General features: G+C 43.0%; 5 protein-coding genes across 8 annotated transcripts in view; 1 reads left to right on the forward strand and 4 right to left on the reverse strand.

Annotated features, from left to right (window-relative positions):
- Positions 1-977: 977 nt before the first annotated feature.
- s100w (S100 calcium binding protein W) lies at positions 978-2,139 on the reverse strand (the record flags this gene model as incomplete). Of its 2 annotated transcripts, XM_084472178.1 has the most annotated exons (3): positions 978-1,419; positions 1,622-1,770; positions 2,099-2,139. In XM_084472178.1, the coding sequence occupies 2 exons, from the start codon at positions 1,760-1,762 to the stop codon at positions 1,240-1,242; spliced, it is 321 nt and encodes a 106-aa protein (XP_084328304.1). In that variant the 3' UTR covers positions 978-1,239. The 2 variants fall into 2 exon arrangements, with proteins under 2 accessions (XP_084328304.1, XP_084328303.1); XM_084472177.1 differs by lacking the exon at positions 2,099-2,139 and having other exon boundaries at positions 1,622-1,807.
- Positions 2,140-18,547: 16,408 nt separating this feature from the next.
- Positions 18,548-19,049, reverse strand: s100a10b (S100 calcium binding protein A10b). Its single transcript, XM_084471633.1, has 2 exons — positions 18,900-19,049; positions 18,548-18,790 (listed from the first exon to the last, which is right to left on the reverse strand). Exons 1-2 carry the CDS (start codon positions 19,035-19,037, stop codon positions 18,629-18,631), a joined length of 300 nt encoding a protein of 99 aa, XP_084327759.1. The 5' UTR covers positions 19,038-19,049; the 3' UTR covers positions 18,548-18,628.
- A 766-nt stretch (positions 19,050-19,815) lies between these two features.
- krtcap2 (keratinocyte associated protein 2) lies at positions 19,816-22,113 on the reverse strand. Its single transcript, XM_084471632.1, has 5 exons — positions 22,008-22,113; positions 21,345-21,499; positions 21,163-21,226; positions 20,725-20,791; positions 19,816-20,602 (listed from the first exon to the last, which is right to left on the reverse strand). Exons 1-5 carry the CDS (start codon positions 22,009-22,011, stop codon positions 20,482-20,484), a joined length of 411 nt encoding a protein of 136 aa, XP_084327758.1. The 5' UTR covers positions 22,012-22,113; the 3' UTR covers positions 19,816-20,481.
- Positions 22,114-22,810: 697 nt separating this feature from the next.
- LOC311351429 (transmembrane protein 107-like) lies at positions 22,811-24,897 on the reverse strand. Of its 3 annotated transcripts, XM_084471565.1 has the most exons (6): positions 24,620-24,897; positions 24,293-24,360; positions 24,088-24,188; positions 23,783-23,879; positions 23,628-23,705; positions 22,811-23,073 (listed from the first exon to the last, which is right to left on the reverse strand). In XM_084471565.1, exons 1-6 carry the CDS (start codon positions 24,704-24,706, stop codon positions 23,004-23,006), a joined length of 501 nt encoding a protein of 166 aa, XP_084327691.1. In that variant the 5' UTR covers positions 24,707-24,897; the 3' UTR covers positions 22,811-23,003. The 3 variants fall into 3 exon arrangements, with proteins under 3 accessions (XP_084327691.1, XP_084327693.1, XP_084327692.1); XM_084471567.1 differs by lacking the exon at positions 23,783-23,879 and having other exon boundaries at positions 23,628-23,724; XM_084471566.1 differs by lacking the exon at positions 23,628-23,705.
- A 700-nt stretch (positions 24,898-25,597) lies between these two features.
- trim46a (tripartite motif containing 46a) overlaps positions 25,598-26,353 on the forward strand; it is a gene marked incomplete at both ends in the record, with an annotated part of 10,784 nt that continues 10,028 nt past the window's right edge. Inside the window, one exon of the mRNA XM_084471849.1 lies at positions 25,598-25,663. Within this exon, the coding sequence (XP_084327975.1) occupies positions 25,598-25,663 (66 nt within the window). The remainder of the gene's footprint in view (positions 25,664-26,353) is intronic.

Consider the following 26,353-nt stretch of genomic DNA (forward strand, 5'->3'; position numbering starts at 1 on the left):
AACGAAGCGTAGACCTACATGTAGCCTACTAGCAGAAGAACAGGTGCATCATACCGACTCACATCTTTGTTGTTGCTTTGTGATGTGAATGCTTGTATGTAAGAAATAAAATGAAAATAAAAGGATCTTGCCACTCGTCACATTTATGAGACGCTAGCTCTACCTGGCGGACATTGGCAACGGTGCAATCGCTTTTACCCATTTACCACAATAATGCACACAATACATTATTCTGTTCCCGAACAGCAGGGTGTGTGGAGAATAAAACATTGCTTTGTTCCTTTTAAATTATGTGTATAGCCTAACGGCGTGTTGGCTATGATATATTTTCTTTAACATACATGTTGTGACTTGTCTCTGAGCCTGTTACAGAGGTTAAACTAGCTGAAATATTGTAATCAAGGGAAGATGCAGTGAAGTGCAACTGCACCCAATGTAAATGTTCCATTGTGCCATAACAAGGAAATTCAGACTAACTCCTTAGTTCAAATAATTGTAACTGGGTTATATAGACTAGGTTAAAGACTTTTAACTGGGGAGAGTTAAAAGCCCCTCCCTAGTTCAATTAGGGAAGACTCGTTAAAAGTCTTTAACTTGTTCAAGACTTTAACTAGGAAGAGGCAAATAACAAAGGAAATAATCGGATATGGGTATGATGTGTGCAAATCTTTCCACCAGAGCAGGACAAATAACAAAGGAAATAATCGGATATGGGTATGATGTGTGCAAAGCTTTCCACCAGAGCAGGACACCCTTTGATTGGGGTCAGTAACCTTTTGTTTAGACAAGACGCTGTTGAGAAGCTACCAGATACCAAATACCTGAGGGACTGATCAATGTTTAATGATTTGATTCTGGTTTCATTTAATTCTTTCATTAAATGCCCCCCCCAACCCCTCCCCCCCCCCCCCCCCCCCAACACTAGATTCTTCTATCGATTGTTATTCTTATTTGGTGCTTATATTGTCTCACATTTCAAATCAAAGACCAATATAGTACAAGTTATTATATTATACGTCAGACAACCTTCTGCACATTGCTGACCGAAAATTCAGTAAGTAGCTTATAGAGGTGTGCAAAGGACTAATGTCCGCAGGGTTAAGGAAATCTCCAACTATTATCTCGTTCTACATTTTCTCACGTCTTTCCAAGACAGTAAATAGACACCCAGATACTAGCATTATACATAATAAACAGAATATGTCTTGTGGAACGCACATGCAGGAGTGAGGAGTGCTATTATTGGTCCTCCTGTTCATCCTCTTCTTTGCCTTTGCCCTTCTTGCCTCGCTTCTGCTTGTAGTATCCCCTGGCCAGCGTGGCCACACACCGAGAGAACTCGTTGAAGTTCACCACTCCATCATGGTTCTTGTCCAGAAAATCCATGGCCTTGGTTACATCATCTGCATGGATCTGTTTCTGAAGAACACGTTGCAGGAGTTACCATCTGATACGTGCCTCCATCCATCAATACACGCAAATTATTTCCATACAAATACATATGTGGTCAACCTGGCAACTAACTGAATGAAAAGTTCTGAAAGTTCATGTTAATATTGAGAGTGTATTTGCAGTAGTGTGGCTGTGTCTACTGCTCTAGGGGGTGTTTGTAGCCTCCTACCTGGAACTCAGGCTTGGACACTTCGTTATCGATCAGTGTCTTGAGCTCATCCATACTAATCTGGTTTTTATTGCCCTCCTGTCCGGCATACTCCTCAAACACGTCCACCATGGAGACGATCAGCTGCTCTAGGTGAGACATGGCTGCAGCTGGAGGAGAGAGGAAACCCGGGATGAGCATTGTCATTTCTGCATGCAAGTGCCATTTGGTTATTTCAAAGCAAAAGCAATGTTATGAAAATGATCTCAATCTACAGCCAGCGGATAAAGTTTAAAAAGGGAATAAACTGACATACAATATTGTTGATTTATTTGCAAATGTATTATAGCAAAAACAATCTACGGCAATCACTGAACTGAACAGCTGACAAATTAAATGTTTAACAATGTTATTCTTTCCATTTAGAATAAATGAGTCTATACTTCCACCTCTTGTCAACTTATATTTATGGCATCTGCCTTCTCATGTTCTACTTACCACTGGGTGAATGATCAACCAAGAGAGAGAGACCTTCTAGCGTTGAGGTCCTGGACTGGTATGAACCTGATGGGAAAAGCCTCTTCTTAAAGACAGGCGCACACACGCCCACTTGCACACAAATGCAAATGTAAGTCACCATAGACTCACACCAATCGTGAGTCATGTCATGGAAATGTCCCCATAGGCTCCACCCAAACCAGCCAGCCGGGTCTTGTCTGACTGTTGTGTGTTGAGAAACCTCTTCACCAGCGCAGTCTGAATGAGTGTACTTATTTTTGTTTGTAAGTATATGACTGCAGTTAGAGGAAAAATAGTAATAGCAAGGCTTAGACTTAATAAAGTAATAAACAACATTGAACAACAAAACTACAAAACCCCGCCTCTTCAGACTACAGTTTGGTTTAATGTGGAAACATAGGGTAATGCGAGTTCCATTCAAGCCCACAGAAGAGGGTGTGAGTCACAGGCTCATTCCTCAGTGCAACCACAGTAATACTAGGTGAAAAAACATTTGTGTCAACCTTTATGGAGAAACATGTTTCACAAGAATGCAGCCACTAACGCAGACATACCTGGGTCCTTTCTGTTTAAACACACCCATGCTTCCAGCCAGCGCACCACACTGATCCTCCAGCCTTTATATTACATAAACATACACTGGTTCTTTTCCATAGCTCCCCCTCTACCCTCCCCTGCCCTCCCCTGCCCTCCCCCACCAAGACCCATTTAGTCTTTGTTATTTGCCTTCCGTTGCGATCGGGTTCTCGTTGCAGGGGAGTGCCTGGCGGTGTGGGAGGTGCACGGATCATGTGTTGTATCAGCACAATAAATGCTGTCCACCTCTCTGCTCTCTCTCCACACTGGCTGCTGGGCCAGCAGTGCATGCAGGTTCACTACAGTGGAGGTCTTCCATCGATGTTCCTCTGGACTAGGTCAGGATATCATTGTGTTTATGCATTACCTCTCAAATTTGGTCCTCGTGTTGATGAATTCACAACAAACGAGAAGCTATGTTTAAATGGAGGTGATGAAGACTTTTCATGATTTCATGATACTAGGTCATTGATAACACACACACACACACACACACACACACACACACACACACACACACGCTACACGTCTTACCAAGCCCACCTTCAACCATCTTTATGTAATTATATCTGATATCAAAGTGGGGAGTCTCTGAAGACCGTGATCAAGACAAGACAAGGTAAATAATGTTTGAGAGGTTAGGGTTAGTAACAACATTTAAAGCAACACATACATTTCAGGTCTTTTTGTTTAGGAAGGTTCCGATCAAGTGAAAGGACGTATCTCAGTGGCCACCGTGATAAGAGCAGATTGAATTCTCTAAATGCTAAGGAAAGGTGCTTTGATGCTTCCTTTCTCATCTCCTTTAGCATAGGGTACACTGGCCCATCCTTTATGAAAGGAAAGGAGATAATAACGTTGACAATTCGTTCACGATAGCAAACAATCAACATGACCAATTTGCATACAATCATACTAATTGGGATTAATGTTGATAATATGAGTGGACGAGTGCAAGCAACCATTCTCAATGTGCCAACCATTAAGTTTGGCTATTGTGACTCTGAGCTTATTTTCCTTTTTTAAATTTAAATTCCAACCGTGGTTATTTAGTTGTTTGTCACTGGTTGTCCACGTTTATATTTGATGAAACATGGTAAGAACGCATGGCTTTTTTTAGTTGTCCATAATCCAGTTCAATTTTAATTAATTAATTACTTTTGTACATCAACATCAACATCAACATGACTCGTTTTTTTTCCAATCAATGTCTGAGGGCCAGTTCCGTTACTCAGATGTGTTAGCAGAGTGAGTGACACAACCTGGCAAAACACCAAGTGTATGCGACACATTAATTAACTCATTAATTTATCATGTGTGAGAGATCATTCCTAATCCTGAGTGTGTATTGACTATTTCTGTTGTTGAGTGAAATGCTCGTTGCAAGCTTCCTATTGATGTCTGGTGTACCCCTACTGTCCACAAGCATCCCCCCCCCCCTCCCTATATGTATATGGAGAATTGTTGCCACGCCCCAGTGGCAGTGGTGTCATAAAAAAAGAAAGAGGGCTTTAAAATATACTACAATGATAAATTAGGAGGCCGAAGCCCTACAGGAAATGACACTTAGGGGTCAAGGACACTAACAAGTGAGCCACAGAGCTAGAGTCTCTTTTATATCAAGCAGGGTCTCAAAGGACAGATACCATTCTTAGTTTGGGGGCTCCAGCCCTACAGGAAGTGGCTCAAACAGCTCCCTCTCGTGGCCACTCACCCAGCAGCTCGCTTGCAAGATTGTGAAGTGCAGTTCTTCCAAGACCTACACCCATTCAACATGCATATCTGAAAATCAGACCTCTATTTAGTAACAAAAACAAGCTATGAGCAAAATGTACATTAACATTTAACTACACAAATGTATTCTAGGAAGCACGTTAATTTTGATAATTGAGATTCTGCCTGATAGGAAAATGGGTATATGCCATCTTTCTAAATCAAGTTTGATCATGTTAAGGGAGATGTTTTTATTCAATATGCAAATACCTTTATTCCTAAGTATTTAAAGTAAGAGACTTCCAGGATATTACAATTTGCACATTTGTCTTTACTTATAGGGTTCAAAGGTAATATAAAGGACTAGGTCAAGTTTATTTTGTAACTAGAGACATAGTTACAAATATATAAATTAAAATAAAATATAAATAAATACATATATAAATTAAAAATAAAATAAAATTGACTGCTTATAGCTCCAGTGATAAAATAAATAACACTGATGAGATTGGATCTCCTTGACGACAGCTTCTGCCTATTTCGAAGGGAGCAGAGCATGTACGGTACTACCAGTGGAAGGGATGCATAAATGGTTTTAGCATTTGACCCCAAGCCCATCTGATTCTACAAGGCCACTCCAGTCGGTCTAAGGCCTTTTCTGCATCAACCGATAATATAGCTGACAATGTCAGAAAATAAATAAAATTGTAAGCTGATAAACGCTTTTTCACACTGTCCACCTTTAGGGGACTTTCCCTCGTTCATTTTTGCTAAGGATTGTTTAAGTTTATCAAGAGATAAACGGGCCCCTGATATAGCGGCTTCCTCTGTTGATAGTGAAGTCATATTCAGTTTCTCAATATAATTGTTCCTGATTCGGAGGAATTGTTATCTGAAGGGGACAGCTGTCTATACAAGTTACACATGTTTGATAATAAACTTTGGGTCAGTTAGCGTGGTCCCAGTTGCTGATGATTAATTACTATATTGTATATTTATAAGTTGGAAATTCGATTTTAATTGATTGTCCAAAAGACAACGAGGGCAATTGCCATAAAAGTAAAGATTAAGTCTAGGCTGCTCCGTTGGGGTACCGAGCGGTCTGAAAGGGTGCCGAAAAGTTGGAGCTACACACGCCGTCCGTTGATTGGTCGACCGAATCGTTACTTCCGTGCGACAGGGGGATAAAAACAAACAAACACAGCTTAAAGCCCTCCCTACAATAAGGGTCCTGTCGGCGGTGGAAACGTGAGCCGCACCTAACCACTCAGTGGAAACACGCCTAAGATTCAATCAAAAAGTTAATGCTTTAATCCATGAGTGGTTTGAGGTTTGCTTGATTTTGTCAAATGTTCATATCAGAACCAATTACTACATCTGAAGACGTTTTTACACTGCCAAATATGCCCGTCTAATGAGCGCCTATTTCGCGGCATGGTCCGCGCGTTTACACTGCCCGAGGTAAATTGCCTGCTTGAGCTAGCACCCCGATTCACCCTCCAGGACCCTACACACACATTGGCGGTTTGGGTTTCATTCTGATGTAAATGCAACGGCTCCGCGGGGGGGGGGGGGGGGGGGGGATTAGGTAGAGGTGTTGCTGCGTTGTCTAGACAGAGACAACGCAGCGATATCAACATGAGTCGTTCTAACTGTTGAGAAAGTGAAATCCGTGAGCTTCTGATCATCATGGGAGAGAAGTTGATGCAGTCACATTAAACGAAGACGGGGAAAGATGGTGCGATCTACGAGAAAGACGCAGAGGAACTTTCCTTACGAGGCTTTTGTCGGGATAAAAAACAAGTGGTCAGCAAAATAAAGAATATGTTGCCGTTTTTTGCACTTGCACTTGTATACATTCGTAGTATGCAAATTATTCTAAAGACATCTACTCTCCGTGCGTAGCCCCGCCTTCTCCCATGAACCAAGAAAGCCCGCTCCGTGAAGACGGGGGATTTTACCCCCTTGGTTTTACACAGGCAACTTGAGATAAGATGGTGAAATTGCCGGGCGTGCCAAGCCGGTAAGTGTGTTGGCAGTGTAAAAACAGTCAGTCTTTATTTTCTCACACTAAAGTGTTAGCAGGGATGGGTGGATCGCTAACCTAAGTGCAGAGCTGCCAACTCTCATGGTTTCACCGTGTGACACACGTTTTTGCCTGTTTACACATGCACACACGCCACACATCCAATTTCTCACGGCAAAAAAAAAAAAAAAACGTGCCTGTCCATCCATTCATTTTTGAATGAATAACACTTGCATTGATGTAGATTTAATGGCATTGATTATATTAAAAATAACATTTTAAAAACCAAAATGTGTTATGAACTCTGAAATTGTCTGAAAGTTCAATATTGTGCGCCCTCTTTGCTGAGACAAGCTAGCGAGCGCAGTACAATGGGAGCTGGATGTGGAGTTTACCCCAGAATAAGGAAAGACATGGCGGGAAAGAGAGACAACTTGATTGGGAGGAAGAGCTATTTTCTCCACCAGTGCAAGACCAGTGTGTAGGACTCATTTGCCTGGCCGTGCAACTTTGTTATTCAGGAAGTTTGCTTCAAACAAGTAGCCCTTCATATTACTCAGTGCCCTTGAAGTAGATCTCAGGTTCAAAAAGGTTGGGGACCCCTGCCCTAGACTATCCTTAGTCAAAGTTATGCAAAAGAGTATAGACATTCTAAACAATATGGCTGCTACAGCCGGAAGTGTGTTAAGTTTAAGGCCACACATACCGGAAGTGGGTGTATGTCTGATGCATACACCCACTGGTGCCTCCTGACTATGCCGCTTCTACAGCTGTACTCGGGCGTATCGGGTACAGCCGTACATTTCTGGTTATTGAGAAAGGGTTAGGGTTAGGGTGTGATTCTTCCCATGGTGAGGGAGAGCCACATTCTTCCTTGCCACTTGGGCACGGGGCCTGGATGAGTCACCTATACAGGTTGAGTCAGACGTTACAGTGCACACATAGGGCCAAGCCTGAACAGCTAGACCTACAACCCTATACATGGAGTTAGAATAACATAACTAGGTATGTAAGCGAGAGGTATTCAAAGCCCACGCACCGTCAACCCAAAAGTCTGCCCTTTGACTCATAGTAAAAGTTAAACTAGCACTAGTCGCTATCTGAATGAAGCGCTCTGCCTCCTGCCTAGTATTGTATTTACAGAAAATGTAGTGGAGAGATATCTAAGATTTCTATAAACATAATGTTTATTATAGTCCGAAATATTCCAGGTGGGTAAACCAATTATTTGCAAAAGACGTCAAAATATTAGTCTCAAAACGCAGTGAGTAAGTGCAAATATATAAAAGTTAACTATAAAAAAGAACTATAGGGGAGATTGGAATTACTGCATACCATGTTAAAGCTTTAATAACACTATGATATGATCTAATTATTTACAATAAGCTAATTATGAATGTCATAGGATGGTTACCACCAAAAGCAAAGCAGATGATTCGCCGGCCAAGGCAACGGCGCAGCGCACGCAACCTGGTGAACAAGAAAAAAAAAAAAAAAAAACAACGACGCAAATTCGCCTCGAGTTCAATTGACGTGGATTGACAGCCTATCAACGTTCAGTTCCTGAAGGCCAGATTGGATCACTAAATGGATGGACAGCTCATCGCAGCCGTCTACGGCCTCCCGGAGCTCTACTACATGACCTCAGAAGTCTACAAAGACACAAGAAAATGTGTTTTGGTCACTTTATTCCAGCTATCAATTGCACTTTACAATGAACCAAGTTGCCACAAGCAATTAGCACAACCACCGCTTGGTACGTTTTTAAGATACAATTTTAAGATACAACAGTTCATTACAAATGTACATTTTGTTTCTTGTCAGAGGAGATATGCTGCCAGACATGGAAGAGCTTAAGGGACACCTACCTCAAAGAGAGGAGAGAACAGGCAGAGAGGGAGAGTGGGTCAGCAGCAGGCCCAGCGCACCCAGTGCTGGTGCTTATCCCTGGTCTACACAGAGAGAGAGAGAGAGCGGCAGTACCCTGGGTCTGGGGCCGTTACACAGAGAGAGGCAGTACCCTGGGTCTGGAGCCGTTACACAGAGAGAGGCAGTACTGGGTCTGGGGCCGGTACACAGAGAGAGGCAGTACCCTGGGTCTGGAGCCGTTACACAGAGAGAGGCAGTACTGGGTCTGGGGCCGGTACACAGAGAGAGGCAGTACCCTGGGTCTGGGGCCGGTACACAGAGAGAGGCAGTACCCTGGGGTCTGGGGGCGTTGGGTACACAGAGAGAGGCAGTACCCTGGGTCTGGGGCCGGTACACAGAGAGAGGCAGTACCCTGGGGTCTGGGGGCGTTGGGTACACAGAGAGAGGCAGTACCCTGGGGTCTGGGGCCGGTACACAGAGAGAGGCAGTACCCTGGGGTCTGGGGCCGTTACACAGAGAGAGGCAGTACCCTGGGGTCTGGAGCCGTTACACAGAGAGAGGCAGTACTGGGTCTGGGGCCGGTACACAGAGAGAGGCAGTACCCTGGGGTCTGGGGGCGTTGGGTACACAGAGAGAGGCAGTACCCTGGAGTCTGGGGCCGGTACACAGAGAGAGGCAGTACCCTGGGGTCTGGGGCCGTTACACAGAGAGAGGCAGTACCCTGGGGTCTGGGGGCGGTACACAGAGAGAGGCAGTACCCTGGGGTCTGGAGCCGTTACACAGAGAGAGGCAGTACTGGGTCTGGGGCCGGTACACAGAGAGAGGCAGTACTGGGTCTGGGGCCGGTACACAGAGAGAGGCAGTACTGGGTCTGGGGCCGGTACACAGAGAGAGGCAGTACCCTGGGGTCTGGGGCCGGTACACAGAGAGAGGCAGTACCCTGGGGTCTGGGGCCGGTACACAGAGAGAGGCAGTACCCTGGGTCTGGGGCCGGTACACAGAGAGAGGCAGTACCCTGGGGTCTGGGGGCGTTGGGTACACAGAGAGAGGCAGTACCCTGGGGTCTGGGGCCGGTACACAGAGAGAGGCAGTACCCTGGGGTCTGGGGGCGTTGGGTACACAGAGAGAGGCAGTACCCTGGGTCTGGGGCCGGTACACAGAGAGAGGCAGTACCCTGGGGTCTGGGGCCGTTACACAGAGAGAGGCAGTACCCTGGGGTCTGGGGCCGGTACACAGAGAGAGGCAGTACCCTGGGGTCTGGGGCCGTTACACAGAGAGAGGCAGTACCCTGGGGTCTGGAGCCGTTACACAGAGAGAGGCAGTACCCTGGGGTCTGGGGCCGGTACACAGAGAGAGGCAGTACCCTGGGTCTGGGGCCGGTACACAGAGAGAGGCAGTACCCTGGGGTCTGGGGCCGGTACACAGAGAGAGGCAGTACCCTGGGGTCTGGGGCCGGTACACAGAGAGAGGCAGTACCCTGGGGTCTGGGGCCGGTACACAGAGAGAGGCAGTACCCTGGGTCTGGGGCCGTTACACAGAGAGAGGCAGTACCCTGGGTCTGGGGCCGGTACACAGAGAGAGGCAGTACCCTGGGGTCTGGGGCCGGTACACACAGAGAGAGGCAGTACCCTGGGGTCTGGGGCCGGTACACACAGAGAGAGGCAGTACCCTGGGTCTGGGGCCGTTACACAGAGAGAGGCAGTACTGGGTCTGGGGCCGGTACACAGAGAGAGGCAGTACCCTGGGGTCTGGAGCCGGTACACAGAGAGAGAGGCAGTACCCTGGGTCTGGGGCCGGTACACAGAGAGAGGCAGTACCCTGGGTCTGGGGGTGGAGGAGGACCGGACCGCAGAGTGCTTGGAGAATGCAGTGGAGGACCAGGGTGCAGAGGCAGCAGCAGGGTCAGCCATCTAGGAGGTTGGTTGATAAGCGAAGACACACACGCATGCCCGTGTTATATTTATGGACTTTTTGAATCATGTTCAATATGGCTCACTTTCTTTCTATTGACTCTTATTGACTTATTTTGTTGACTTTTACTGTTTGTCCATTTTGCTGTTTGTCAACTGTACTGTACTGTCTGTTGGATGCCTGGATTAATGAATAAAGTATCTACTCACTTACTTACTTACGTGATTTGTGGTACAGATGGATAACTACATCTTTGTTATGTTGTCACCTTACTGTAGAAAGGTTGTCTGATTCAAGTGGGGGAGAGTCCAATGCTGCTGCTTCTGAACCAATACCACCACCAACAACACCTGCTGCCTCTCCCATCAGTGTCCCAGGTATGTAACTTTACATGACAGAAGTTGGATTGCATTTATTTCATGCTACACTTTGCTTACGTGGTCATTGGGGTCCTTATGCATAAATGTTGTGTTATGAGCATGACTAGTAATGCATTCATAGCTTTTCATGTTTCATTCATGTATTTTAGTCTTTCAATGATTTCAATATTTTAACAAATATTAAGTTTACAAATGATTGCATTTATGGTATAAAGTACTTAAATATGTTGTTTCCATGTCATAGTGATGAGGAGGATACGGAAGAGGACCTGGTGGAGGGAGAGGGAGTTCCAGAGGCGGCTGTTGGAAGTGTTGACGAGGCCGCCCCACCTGCTCCAGCACCCCCACCTGCTCCAGCGCCCCCACCTGCTCCAGCACCCCCACCTGCTCCAGCACCCCCACCTGCTCCAGCGCCCCCACCTGCTCCAGCACCCCCACCTGCTCCAGCGCCCCCACCTGCTCCAGCACCCCCTCAGAGGATGCATTTCTTCAGAAGTCTGATTCCTTCCCTGCAAAGACTACCTCCCCATCTGAAGGAATATGTGAAAATTCGCATTCACAAACTCATTTGTGAAGCCAGCCTTGGGCTGATCAATGTGGAGACACCGGAATAGAATAGTTGCACTGGGGCAACAATCTTTGCAGGGAACCAACAAGGCTTTCCATTATTAATAGCTTTTTTTTTGTTCTTTCTCTCTCACACACACACACACACACACACACACACACACACACACACACACACACACACACACACACACACACACACACACACACACACACACACACACACACAAAATAAAAGCACTCCATGAGTAAGAAAAAAAAAAAAGATGATGCCCCTTGACCTAGGGGTAGCCAAGAGGGTATGTTGCCACAAATCCTGTGGTCTGTTGTTTAACAAACAAGAGACACAAACAAAGCTTCCATTAGTCTTGCTCGATAGGATTTATTCTGCGGTAACGCGTCCCTGTGGTTTAATGATCACCTGGGCGCCCTGCGCCCTCTAGTGGCTTGGTGAGTCATTCTATCTAGAGAAAGCTGACATAGAATTAGATTATTTAGTCAAAAACAAAAAAATAAAGGGGTGTCTACTTTTATATTTTTACTAATGCCCAAATGTATTTATAATTTTAACCCTTTACACACAATTATAAACTACTTTTCCAACCCATTACACACTCCCCTGCTTTTTTTTTTAAATCTAGTCTCCAGACATTAGTCTGTCTCTTTAAAAGTGTCGATTTTTTGATCTCTCAATATGCATGTGGGTAGAAATAGATATGTGGGATATGGGAATGGGAATGGTAACATGTTTGAAGGGGCTGGGACAGGTTGGGTTTGCATTAACATATTCACGCCTGCATTCCATTGCTGGTATGAGGGTTGTCCCAGTGTCCCGTAGGTGAACTTCTCTTTAGGCCTTGTCCTCCGCTGGGATCTCCTGAATCCATCTGCCTGAGCCTGATTGTCCTCTGCCTCCACCCGGTGTTCCACCTCTGAGGGTCTCCTTCATCTTGAGCAACTTCAGCTTCTATCCTGACAGGTATGAATTCATCGGCTGAAGCTCGGAACCTTGGCTGGAGTGGTGGAACCTCCCGATGTCGACAGGGTTCTTGTTGTTGACATCTCGTCACCATTCTGTAGCATGGGATCTGGAAGTTTTGGTTGTATGTGAACTCCTCTTCGTCAGAACTGTCTGTAGCTGGGTCACTGACTTTTGTTTTTTCAGTTTGGACTCTCTTGTGCGGTGTTCTGCAGGGAGGGCCTCATCCATAGGTAGTTCATTTACTGGCATGAGTCATTAGAACTGGCATTAGAACCTTTTTCAGATTGAACCTTGTAGACTGGTCCATCTCCAACTCTCTCCACAACTCTGTGAACTACTTGCTCCCTGGCTCAAGAGCAGTGCCTCTGACTCCTGTCATACTGTTTCTTGCCTTTAGATGAGGATTTCTCACTGTTCTTGGCAGCTATTTCATATGCAGAGCGCATTCTTTCTCCCCATTTCTGTGCATATGACTGTCTGTCAGATGTCTCTTTTAGGTGGGAACAGTAGGTTGACAGGTAACCGTGGACTTCGACCATACAGGAGGAAATGTGGCGAGAAGACAGTTGCCTGATGTCTCGTGCAATTATAGGCATGCACAATGTGGGACAGATGGTCTTTCCACTGAGGCTTTTTTCCCTCTTCTAGAGTTCGAAGCATCCGAAGCAAGTGTGCGGTTCAGCCTTTCCACAGGGTTGCCTTGAGGGTGGTAAGGCGTGGTCTGGGAATGGGCGATGCCAGCCAGTTGTAATCTACTGAACATGCTGTTTTCAAACTCTCTTCCCTGGTCATGGTGAAGCTTCTCAGGGTATCTGAAGCGAGGAATGAAATCCTGAAATACCTTATCAGCTGCTGTCTTACCAGATTTGTTCCTCGTTGGATATGCCTGAGCGAAGTGGTTAAAGTGGTCAATTACAACCAAGATATACTCGTAGCCCTGGCTCTGCTCCAGGTGAAGGTAGTCAATACAGAGTAGTATGTGTCCCATTGGAGCTCTTTGTGGCACATTCAAGTCTTTCTGTTTTATACAAGTACATCTTTTGGTTACATAGTCCTCAATGTCATCCTGCATGTACGGCCAATAAAACCTCTCGCGGGCGAGATGGGAGACTTTATCTGCACCTACATGGCCCATGTCATTGTGCAAGGGCTTTAGCACTTTCAGTTTCAGTTTCTCAGGGAGGACTAGTTGTCTGTGTTGCTCAGTCCTTCGATACAGAATCCCATCCTCCACTCTCAGCTTATTCCATTCACCAAGTAGTCTTTTTGTTTGTCTCTCCATGTTTATTTTGTCTCTTTCATTTGGGGTCAAGTTTTTGAGTTTCAGTGAAATTATCTATTTGATGGCTGGATCCTCCTGCTGAGCTGTCAAGACATTTTCTGGGGTGAAGCTGGCAACTTCATTCGGTACGTCATCTTCAGTTACACCGTCAAGCTGCAATGCCACTATCCAAGGGGGACATCATTTTTATGTGCTGCTGTGCTTCAGTGCCACACCACAGACACAACATCAGGCGACAGGAACTCAGTATGCTCACACATTCCTTCCTGGAGACTAAGGGGGAACCTGGATGGAGTGTCGGCATCCACGTTCATCTTACCAGGCCTGTATTTTATATCAAAGTGAAAATCAGCCAGTTCACCGACCCACCTATGGCTGTGTTAAGGACATACGTTAACGGATTATTGTCCGTATAGACCAGGGGTCGGCAACCCTAGGCACGCGTGCCACCACTGGCACATGGCCGCATAATCATTGGCACACTTGCAAAAAAAAAAAAAAATCTTCTTTGTTTTTCTTTTTTTATTATTATTATAAAAAAAATTCACCGCTACAATGCGGCAGTGTAATCATTACTACCGATTTGTTTGGCACTTTATTCTGTTTTGGGCATTTCCTCCCAGTGCAAATATGTTTAAATGAGTTACTGAAAGCAGTGTTCTGAATTGGGATCAATTAATCGTTTTTAAACCTATGTTGTGAGTAATAGAGAAGAAAATATTTAAAAGATTGTTGCAAGTGGCCTGTATGCATGGCCTTCACATGGTTTTTGCAAAGCTGTACACGTCTTAAAGATATTGATGTGGATGTTTCCATCATTCTCATATAATGTATGTTTTTACATTTCTCACAGTGCAAATATGTTTTAGAGTTTTTGAAAGCAGTATTTTAAGATGGGATGTGTGTAATTATAATTTGTAAGCCCATGTTGCAAATATAACAACAAAAAAAACCTTTAAAATGTTGATGCATGATTGTGGACTACATGGAAATAATACAATTCCAGGTCTTCTGGAAATGTTTTTGGTCACTGTGTCATAATTCAGCTTAATATTTAATATATTGTTGCTTAAGGAACACTCATTAACGAGAATGTCCAACTGGCACTGCATGTTGAAAAGGTTGCTGACCCCTGGTATAGACAGTAAAGGTCGGGGCGTAGTATAAGTAGTTACGGAATTTGTCACAGATTGCCAATTTGAGTGCCTAGAACTTGAGTTTTCCGGAGTGGAGGTGGTAATTCCTCTCAGCAGGGGTCAGAGTTCTTGAGCCGTATCCAATGACACAAAGCTTGTTGTCTTGCCGTTGGTACAAAACAGCACCAAGACCCTCATTGGATGCATCTGTGTGCAACACGAACGGGAGGTCGAAATTGGACCAAGCCAGAATGGGAGGGTGAGTCAACATGTATACCAAATTTTCAAGTACACTCTGGTGTTCTGCTCTCCAGGTGATGGGCATTTTTGAAGGGACCTGTCCTCTGTCTCCTTTCTTAGCTCTCCCTTTGTCTCTCTTGAGCTGGGGCTTGCTGACATTGCCATCTGCTTCAGCAGGTTTCTAGAGGAGCTCAAATAAGGGCCTCACGAGCCGAGAGAAATCTTGGATGAAGGAGCGATAATACCCAAGAAATCCAAGCAAGGAGTGGACATCTGTGCGAGGTGTCTTCTCTTTTATCTTTTCTCTTTTTTTTCTTCTCCAGACACCAGACGGCCAAAGTAATGAACTTCCCTCTTAAATAAATCACACTTCGCTGGTCGGAGTTTAGTGCCGTTGGTTCTCATGCGGCAGAGCACTTGTCTGAGATGTTTCAGATGGTCTTAAAATGTTACTGAGCACATCGTCAAGGTAAGGTACGCAGCATAGAAGCACAGAAGCAGGGAGATCCTGTACAAAAAGATATGTCTAATTTCTCAGTTTGCCGTGTGTCTGCCACAAATGCTCCCGTAGAGCTGATCTTTTCCATAATGAACAATACTTGACGAGACTGACGAGAGAAACTGCATGACTGTTCCACCTTAAAGGCGTTGCTTGTTACGCAGGCCAATTTTGATGACACCCGACTCCACTTTCCTAACCAACGTCATTGTGCGACGGCGGGTATTGCTGACCTCTAGCTAGCGTGAAACTACAATTTCCAAAGATTGACTACAACAAGTGCTCTTTTGAGCCATGCGTTCTTCTCGTATTGATTTCAATCAGAGAATCACTTAGGTCGGATTTGGCCAACGGGAATATTTGAGGCCACCAAAAAAAAGAGGCTCAACTTATGTTGATGTTAAAATTAACTGCCCCCAGTAGTCTTTCTTAAATGTGAAGTCAGCATTTTATTTTCTTATGGTGTATATTGTGTGCTTGCTAACCAGCAATAAATTAATTCATTTCGCTTCAAATAATGTGTTTCTGGAATTGGTATCCATTATCCATTATCCATAAATTGTATTTTCTTCTCTTCTCTTCTTCTGCTTAACCGCGTCTCTCATGCGTCTTCGCGTAGTCGGTAAACTTTGTCGGTGGCCTGTTTATTTAAATATTGCCGCTGTAAAGGATTATGGGATACCAATATCTCCTTTCCTTTGGTAAAGGTTGGTCAGGAGTAACCTATGCTAAAGGAGGCTTAAAGGATGCATCAAGGCTCCTTTACTAAGCATTTTTAGAATTCAAACCACCTTTCCTCCAAGTACTTCCGGGTCATCTCCTTAGGAAAGGAAATTTCCTCTTATTCATAAAAATATAGAATTCATAAAAATATAGAAATATAGTCCTACACGAAACTCATTCAATGTCTTTTCATATTTTCTCATAAATGTGTAAATAAGCCTAACAAAAACATAGATTATTTTTTCCCCCATTAGTCTTTGTTGTGAGCAGTAGTCCTATAGGACAGTGACCATGATTTGCCTCAATATCAGAATAACACCCATAGGACAAATAGCAATTGTTGGTGGAATGCCATAAGGTAGGTCTGTATAATATGCAGTGTATTGATGTGTGTTGATGACGCTGCTGTCCCACGACTGACCGCTGCGTGGAGCTTCATAATTCTTCTCTTCTTGCCGATATTTTGCATTCCTAATTTTTTTCTGCTTTCAAAGGCCTTTTATTATTAGACACGCCAGAAAACATAAAAGATCAAACAAAGCTAAAATACGTCTGGCCTTTTGAGAACTACTGACCTCTGGTGGTTGCTGTACGCCTGTCAATTATTTTGTCTTAAATTGCCAAAGATATACAAGATGATTAATTACACAACATTTAAGTATTTATTATAAACCACGCATCATAGAACATACATAGTATATGCGATTTCAACAAGTCTCATGTCATTGGTTACACCCACGTGATACTGTCAAGAAAAGAGTGCAGATAGTTCAGCTTTGTGCTGGAGGTGCTCTGAGAGAACCAGAGATATCGCATCCTTCGAAAATATATAATCATCACAAATCTGGCCCTCTACCTGCACTGATATGTGCTGACTACGCCACAGAGCATCTGGCTCATATTTAAATGTGCTCTACAGGCTGATACTGCATGATTTATGATCAACTAAGATTAGTGAACACATGTTGCACAGGTTTCTTCAACATCTATTCTACACAGTAAGTTCTGTAGCCTGGTCTGCAGAATAGTTATTAAAACACACTAGAATCAATATATATTATGCAGATGCTGTGTAACGCCAATGTACATTCTATCCGTACGTTGTATTGGACATTGGATACAAATGTTATGTTGTGTTCTTTTAATCCAGAAAAGGCCGCCGAAACAAGATCGCTTTTGACTCACTTTATTTGGTAACGGTTTTGGTCTATTGTCTATGAAACAAAAGGAGAGGAATTGTATATAAACACGCGCGGAGCGTCTCCAAGCTGAATATCTAGTCGATACGCTACTCAGGAGAGACCTATTATATGTGTTCGGTGCTGCTCCCTGTGGCTATGTGAGGATATTACGGCTTTGTTATTAGGCTATTATGTGCTGAAATATGTCACACAGTTACACAAGATAGACGATTAGCACATGCACTATCGTGACGTCTGCAGCGCAGGCCAGCAGGGGGCGTCCCACGCTGTCTGAAGATTGTTCCCCGTTTCAGTACAAGACATATTTTTGTAACAGGGCAAGTCATAGTCATATAACAGAGCTGTCAACTCTCACGGTTTCACCGTGTGACCTGCCTGTTTACACACGCACACACGCCATACATCCAATTTCTCACGGCAAAAGAAACAAAACCGAGACGCGTTCGTTCCTTTCCAAACTCCCCGACGGTAGAGTGAGACAGCGGGAGAAACTACCTCGAGACCCCCCTCCCCCCCTCCCATCAACAACTCCGCCAGCCCGTAATCCCGTACCCCCCCCCCCCCCCCCCCCCCCACACCCTGTAAACACTCCCCCCCCCCCCCCCCCCCCCGGAGCTGGCATGGTCTGCAATTACTGACTAGGCCTACTATTATGTTATATATATATACATATATATACATATATATATATATATATATATATATATACATATATATATATAATTTATTATTATATATATATATATATTAACAGCCATTGAAAACGTTTACATGTCTTGATGATATATAGGCTAGGTTTTTTATACAACAAAGTAGGCTATTAGGCACGAATATTTGATCTTTGTGACTTTGAATATTGCTAATGCCAGAGAATGTCTCATAAGGGTGCTAACATTCTTATCAGAAAAGCTGGCTGTGTTTGGCCATGGAAGAACGCAATTTAGCTGTTTGGCCACTCAATGGAAAACTTGGGCAACTTTACTTTACTTTCCTCTTCTTCGAAAAAAAAAAAGTCCTTATGTCCATCTTGTGTCGCTGTCGTTGATCCGACTCTCAACATAGGCTTGCTTCGGTCGGCTTCGGTGCGTGTTTTGAATGCGTGCGTGATGCTGCTTTGTGTGTTAATAAAAACAGGAAAACGCAGAGTTCTATTTATATGGGTATTCCCCCTACTGATAAAGTGGAACGGATTTGATTGTGAAGCGATGGAAAGAACGCTGCACCCCCAACAATTACGTAACAATATGTAACAAAACAATAGTTGTTTGAGGCCTATATAGTGACGTGTATATGACTACTACTCTGAAAGAAAGGCATTGCGATTTTGTCAAATCTTTATTGGTAAACTTTCAAATGTTTAATTTCAAACATTCCGGTCGAATTATTCTGGTTCTGTGTGGATATCACTGTTTTTTCCCTTTATTTTGCTGTGCCCGATGAAATGCTTCACATGCGGTGGAGAGTCCGACGACAAAGACCATAAACTCTCCAAAATCCACCTTATTATCGTTGTTCTGATCCAGGTCATGCATTATTTTATTCACTGTGTCAGGGCTTTTCTGGGCCTGTAAACAAACCAAAACAATCAGAAGGGGTCTAGTTAGGCATAAACTACATGGGATTAACGGTTAATTATAAAACAGTGTGAATGATGGAGAAAACTATTTTTCTTACAGAGAGGAAGGTGGAAAACTCTTTCTCCAAGAGCTGCTTAAGCTCCTTCTTGGTGAGGGTGGCCTTGTCTCCATCGCCGGCAGCATAGCGGTGGAAGACGGAGATCAGAGACTCCATGCACTTCTCAAGCTCAGACATGGTGGCCGGTTGGGTCTCTGAGAGGAAAGGTCGTATCAGTGTGAGGATATGAGATTAGGTTTGTGGGAGTGTGGGATAGGCCTGGTGAGTATTTTTTTCATCCACATTCTTTTGGTATAACTCATTTATTGCTTGACTTGGCTACTTTTATTTTACACTTATTTGCCTTTTTTGGTTTTGTTAATGTATAAGTCTGTCTTTTTAATGTTTTTTTTTTTAAATGGGATTCGTGCCAGTTAAACCCTATAAATGGTATTGACTTTGAAGGGAGCAATGATCCACGTTTTCAGTGTAGCATTTCTAAAACATTTCACCGACAGACGTTCCAAACCACTTTTCTTTCACCAAATTGTGTTTGTTCAAAAAAGTTTGAGCAACATATACATAGACTACATACATACACTAACGAAAACTGTAAAGTCTTGAAGACCCGAAACTAATAAGATCAGGCGCAGTTCTTATAACGGCATGCGGAAATGTCAAGGATCTGAAACACCAGAAATACTAATATAATACGAGTTTAATACATACCAAGTAAAATATGGGCGGTGGTTTTGCCTCAGAGAACAGCGGGCGGACGTGAGTTCTGCAAAGTTTATATAGCCTAAGCCCTAGTAGATCTGCCCCGCCACGCCCATCATGAAGGGAGGGGTCCATGAGGAAACATATTCCTGAAATTCTTGCCACACCCGCACCTTAACGGCACTAAACAACTTCTTTTTCGAACACGATTTTATTCACGATAATCACGATAATCTTTACCAAAGTTAGCCTACACAACACATAATACAACCAATCCGTCTTTATCATCCTATATCACGAAATGTGTATAGGCAATCCTCAAGGGATTGGAACTCATAACTAGTCTATTTACAATTGAATATGGGTAAATAATATTGGTCTTTAGCCAGCTATTACTGTCTGGGGTGCCGTCTTAAATATTAAGAGTACCACTAAGATTAAAATAAGACCATTTAATTGACTAGCTTGGTGGTCTTCACTTTGCATAAACCAGTAAAACAATGGTACAATGTCTTTCAGATTCTTTTAATTGAAAAATGTGTTTAAAAAAAAAAAAAGGTTTAGAAGAATTGTACCAAAATGATGTTGGAATCTTGGCCCAACATAATTAGTCTGATGAACCAGCGCTGAACCATTTCCTTTCTTTTGTTACTCTTCAATTAGCTGATGGGGGGGCTCCATTCCATTGTGACCACTGTCCCATTGCAATCGTTAGCTAACATTTAAATTTCTTACAAAAAAAAAAATACACCATCAGACAAACAAACAATGGCACCATCACGATGAAAACCTTGGGTAATGGACATGTTTTCAGCAACAGCTGTGGCGAAAAACATCAAGACAAATTTAAATCTTTGTTAATAATGCTATCGAATTGGGGGTTCTGCGGCACTTAGGGAATGTTAACATCACACAGATGCTCCTAGTTCTTTCTCTTGCCCTTGCTTGTAGCTTTGGCCGGGGTTACCGCGGGAACCACCCCTTGGTAGAGCGCCGAGGACACCTTGTTGATGTAGTAGAGGGCGAAGAGTGAGAAGATCAGGCTGGACGGGAAAAGAAACACAATTGTCTCAAGGCCCCATATAAGCCTTAAACCAACAAGATGGTTCAAGGGTACATTGAAGTGAGCTTCAGTCAATATTTGTTATATCTCAACCCTACTCACCATGTTGTCACACACACACGGTGGACCAAACCAGAGGCAAACAACGCCAGACACAGGCACACCAGGACTGGAAGAGGGAAAGAGGACCATATAATAAACAGTTGTCTGTGCCACAGGCTCTGTGCACACAAGCCAATGCTATTTGAATGATTAGCAATCTAGAAATAGGTGTTAATCTAATTATGTTCATACAGAAGTTGGAAATACGATTAAAACATAACAAGAGATAAATAAAAAGATAGATAAAATATATAGATAAAAGATAGATAAAAATAAAGAGATAGATAAAAATAAAATGGTCCAAACTATCCAGTATCACTTGTTTAAGATGCATGGAAAATAGGATTATGTTTTTCTCCTCACCTACTTTACCAAGGTGTTAAAATAAAAAAACACCTCTATATCAACTCCAGCATACGAACATACAAACCAACTTACTCTCTGGAAATATCTTGGCTTGAAACCCCTTTCCAAATACCACATTTTCCAGGTTATTGAATGCCTGCATAACAAATTAAGGAATGCAGCAGTTTCTCAAGGCAATATGCAATGATGATCCAGAGTGGCGCAACGCGGGCAGTTATCATCAGCGACGAGATGCAGCTTTCAAAAGAGGATACGGTGAGGGAACAGATGAAGAGCACAGAACCCAGGAACCCGCCGACGATGGTCAGCCACTCGGTGGAACCCAGCTGCTTACTGAACATCTGCATGCCAGCAAACACCAGGACTGACAGCAGACTGGACAGCACCAAGGACGTCCCGGTGTTGACCGCTGCAGAGAACACGATGAATGTTATGAGAACGCATTAATAGAAGATCTGCAGCATCGCATACAACATAGACAATTACAGAAACATAGACCGAATGCATCGTGCATTAATTACACTACACAAGTGCCTCTGATTTCTGGGTGCTAAATGTGTGTAGTGTGCATATGCACCACTTCCACTTTAGGCCACGTCAGTGAACACACACACGTCCCCTATCATACAGGTTAGCATGATGGGCACTACAAGGTAGCAAGAACGGAGTTACACGACTATATACCAAAATATGTGCATCGATTTTATCTGGGGAGCAATAAAAATGAGTCAACTCGGGTTTCTGAGAGTTCCTGCTGAATAGAAGGAGATATGTGATGTTGTAGGGCTACGTCTGACGCTAGCATCGGTTGTCTACGTAGAGCTACCGGTTAGCCACTTAGCTTCTTCAATGAACTCTTATGCTTGGTCGCGCATTGTAATTGCAGTCTTAACAAATAGTTGCCATATAATACATACCCATTGTGAATGATGAACTAAGGTGAAGAATTTTAAAGGTGTTTAAATGTGTTGAGGAATGTATCCATACGGCTGTAGGAAATAGGAACCTAGGAGGGAGGGACTTCCGGACCGACCTACGTGTGACACCTATGGGCGGGGCTAAGAGGTCAAAGATGGGTTCAATTTTGATCAACATATTTTACATATTTATAGAACACCCAATTACACATTGTTGTGTTCATTCATCCTGGTTCAAATAAGGTTATAAGTCGCAATAAAAAAATAAGTCACATATGTACGTGACTTATTTGGTCGATGTTTAAGCAAATAATTTCCCTGTAAAGCATCTCCTATCGTTTGTATTCCCATAAATATTTGTTATTGTTTCTATTGATCATAAACGATGCACTACAGAGCATAAACATAGTGAAAAACTAAATGTGCATTCTTTGCATGGTAAACTTCAATTCATTATTTCTCCACATAATCTGCAGCCGGAGCAAACTCAACTTGTGTAGAATTTGCATTTTTTCACAGAGAATTTCTCCCACCTCAAAAGTCTCACCTGGGTAAATAAAGATAAACTAATATGAAGCAGCACGCTTTACAAAGAGGCACCAACCCAGTTAATAGCTCTTACACTTTAGTAGAAATAAAAAAGACAACTTCATTGAAAGACCATCGATACAAAACTTTATTTCAGGGGACACCTGATTCGTGTTATATATTTTATTTAAAAAAATTGACAGCTATGCCTGTCAAAAGAGGACACAAATAAACTCCTCAATATATAAAATAGGCTTTAGTGACAAAACACAAAACTACACAGAAGTCACAAAATGTTCTCAGCATATACATACTACATACCCTAGTAAAAATATATCATCTATCTTTAACATTCTAGTTGCCTTCCCATCGCTAACTAAATGTTCATCCACACAGTGGGATAGCTGCTGGCTAATGGTGCATCATGTTCAACTGTATCATACCATGCAGTCATGTTTTAAATAACTGTTATAGTGGCTTCTTCTTCATTCCAAATACTGCGATGAACAGCATTACCTCCACTAATGCAGGAAGCACGCTGTGGACAAATGGAGAGAGATTGAGTTCATTATGCAACGGTGATAGCAATAAAACCAGTGTTTTATTTCTATTATTTTCAATATTGTACAGCCCTGTGTAGGGTAAAGCACATGTAATACAGTACATCTGATAAACTGCCATAACCTGATTGCACTCTACAAATTAAATCAAGTAGGTCTTGCTCCTGGACTCCATTTTGGTTACCAAAACATGATATCAGGTCAAATACTAGCATGTTCATTTTGACTTATATTTTGACTTATTGTGTTAACCTATAATGCTTAACACAATGGTGCCTGTAAGAGCTTAGTTAGTTAGTAGTTAGTTTTATATATATATATATATATATATATATATATATATGTATATATATATATATATATGTGTGTGTTTGACTTCTGGGTTATGGTTATGTTTACATAAGGTTAGGAAACGTTAATATTTGAGTAGGGAGCATCAGAGATGGTGTGGTTGGTGTGGTGAAAAGATAAGAAAGCAATGGGAATAAAGAAACGCACGCATGCACACGCACACACACAAACACACACCGACCTGCAGATGGCAAATATAACCCAATATGTCTGGCATTCCCACTGCTGAAAGACAAAGAATGACAGGGAGACGGATGCACTGCAGTGGGCGGCCAGGGCTGGATGAAGACTCTGTTAGGGAAGAACAAGCCTGGAAGGACATCTGTATGTACTGACCTGCAAATGGCTAGGATCCACCAGTAGATGTCACAGTCCCATTGCTCAAACAGAAAGAATAGCAGGGCCACAGATGCACTGGCATGGGCCGCTGTGGCTATGGTAGGCATTGTAGTCATGGAATTATAGCAGGAGACTCAGCACGGCTCAGCACGTTTTCACTCAGCAGTTCTTATAGAAAAATTGGCATTCCAAATTACTTATGCTGGACATTTTGTATCTATCCTTAATTAGCCTGTTTTGCGGTCAATACTCCCAGATTGCAGCCATCCAACCTTGTGAAAGCTGCATGTGGTAAAGGATACACAGAAGTCCCTGGCTGCAGCTGAACATGGAGACCCCGGAGAAGAAGCCTCCGTACTCGATCACAAACAGGCCCAAGGTGACCGACAACCCAACTACCAAGCTGGCCAGAGAAGATAGATGTTAGATGTGGCATTATATAGTATTGTATGCATTTGTTTGTTTATTAATGTGAATGTGTGTGGATACATCACATTATGTTCTTACTTGGCGTCTTCTTTGTCGTATTGTTCCTGACTGAAATCCAAAGGTAAGCCTGCCTTGACATTGTTGTCCTTTGAACAAATTGTAAATGAAGTATGAGCATGGCATTATCGGAAATACACCATCCTAGTATAGAAAAGTGGGAAACATCTACGGTTTGAATCTGATTAAAGGCCCATGGTTAGTGGGTTAGGGTTACAAAACAAGAATAGAGATATTCAGATTTGTGATTAGATGACAATATTATATATATATATATATATATATATATATATATATATATATATATATATATATATATATAAAGAAGGGAATACCCTTGACCCTTACCCTTGACCAGAAGATGGTGATGACGATGACCAGATGAGCGGTGATGGTGAGGAACCTGGCGGGAACCAGGCTGCTGATCACCGCCATGGCCGCAGGGGAGAGCGCCTTCTGGAACTAGTAGGGCTTCACTCGGTGTAGTAGTACTCGTAGTACTTAGTAGTAGTAGTATTTATCATCGGTCGTCTCACATCAGGTTAGCCGATCTAGCTGCTAACTCTCGGGCTAATGCGTTTAATCACAATGATGATGTTCAAACCACTCAAGGGCAATGGCGTTAAAAGCTTTAAAGTGTTGACTGCTGACATAAGGATCACGATATGCTACGAGACTGCAGCGCCAAATAGAGAGGTGGTTGCTACAACAACTTGACGGCGAGATGCAACCCCAATTATAAACCGACTTGACCTGTGAACAAGTGAAGAAGACGGTTCCGGACACGGACCACTATTGCGGTGACACTGCTTCTAGCTGCCTGGGTTATACTGCCCTCCGATGGAGAAATGTTAACCGGGCTAGAGACAGACAATGCAATTTATTTGAGCCAGGTGGTTATTTACACTCTGACATTAACAGTTGTGTTTCTAATGATGAAGTGATGCAGACAATCTAAAATTGGAATCAATGAAAGAAATCTTCCGGAATTGGGCAATAGCTTGGTAGGCCTATGAGATCCAGAATAATCCAATGCGGCCGGGGTGGGAGACAGACACCTCCAACAGCCCCCTCTCCCTCACTACAATTCTGCGCGAATGAACGGACATAGGCTACGGTCCCAGCGTCTTTACTACAACGAGGACACCAGTGCGCCACAGCGCATTTCAGCCATCCTTATAATTAAAATCCTAATTAGGTATGACTATATAGACATGGGCTCGGCCCACCTCGTGTAATACCTATTATTTAGCTCCAGGCCTTCACCGTGCACAGAAACGGATTCTGTCTACCGAAAGAAGCACAATATTGGATTTTTTTCAAGGCATGGCAGAAGAGGAATTACAAACCTTTACTTCGATAATGGACGCGTTGGTTCGCATTACTGTGAGTGTGACGCACATTGTGCATTTTATTCTCGCAATATCATGTCATTCTTATAGGCCTGCACAAAATATGTTTAATGTCTCTCATTTCCCCGTTTTGGGAGACTCGAATAGAATATCCGTAATATCTTCATTTAGGATAAGTCTGCTTAGAAAAACGCAATCATATATTTCAAATAATGATTAAAAAAGGTGTTTAAATATTCCCCCTACTCTTCCATCATCTTCATCCATAAACATTGTTACAGCCTTCGTGTATATTGCCAAATATCATCGAATAGGCCTATAGTCTTACATGTTAATACGATATGCATGACTTTTCTGTGATGATTTGACCCTTTAAAATTAAAAATTTCAACCTTTAAATACAAGGTTGGTAAGAGTTAAGCAGCGGAAACGGAATGCAAGGCTAGTTCCAACTGTTGGCGAATAGGCTACTGGACAGATTCACGCAGCGGTGTGAATCATTTAAATCTCATGCACTCAGCAAACTGTTTTTGTAAAAGGTGTTTAACTGGCACCATGCGAAATACTAGAAAAAGGCAAGGGTTGATGATGTTCGTTGCCATAGAAACGGGATGCAGCTCCCACATCATCTGATGTGTTGGCCTATGTCAGATATTTTATATTTATTCAATATATTCTAGTAGCTATGATATGATATGATGATAAATATATATATATATAGTATATAATT

The sequence above is a fragment of the Micromesistius poutassou genome (genome assembly GCF_964030765.1).
Source record: "Micromesistius poutassou genome assembly, chromosome: 8".
NCBI classification, from domain to species: Eukaryota; Metazoa; Chordata; class Actinopteri; order Gadiformes; family Gadidae; genus Micromesistius; species Micromesistius poutassou.

What these genes read in the sequence shown, in the direction of transcription:
- s100a10b (XM_084471633.1), bottom strand. Translation starts at nt 19,037, where the DNA reads ATGTCTGAGCTTGAGAAGTGCATGGAGTCTCTGATCTCCGTCTTCCAC. An exon ending in AGTTTTCCACCTTCCTCTCT is followed by an intron (nt 18,791 to 18,899) that starts GTAAGAAAAATA and finishes GTTTGTTTACAG; the next exon opens with GCCCAGAAAAGCCCTGACAC.
- LOC311351429 (XM_084471565.1), bottom strand. Translation starts at nt 24,706, where the DNA reads ATGGCGGTGATCAGCAGCCTGGTTCCCGCCAGGTTCCTCACCATCACC. An exon ending in TGGATCCTAGCCATTTGCAG is followed by an intron (nt 23,706 to 23,782) that starts GTCAGTACATAC and finishes CGCCCACTGCAG; the next exon opens with TGCATCCGTCTCCCTGTCAT. An exon ending in GTTATATTTGCCATCTGCAG is followed by an intron (nt 23,074 to 23,627) that starts GTCGGTGTGTGT and finishes ATTTGTCCACAG; the next exon opens with CGTGCTTCCTGCATTAGTGG.
- krtcap2 (XM_084471632.1), bottom strand. An exon ending in TCTTCATCTGTTCCCTCACC is followed by an intron (nt 21,227 to 21,344) that starts GTATCCTCTTTT and finishes TTTGTTATGCAG; the next exon opens with GCATTCAATAACCTGGAAAA. An exon ending in AGCCAAGATATTTCCAGAGA is followed by an intron (nt 20,792 to 21,162) that starts GTAAGTTGGTTT and finishes TCCCTCTTCCAG; the next exon opens with TCCTGGTGTGCCTGTGTCTG.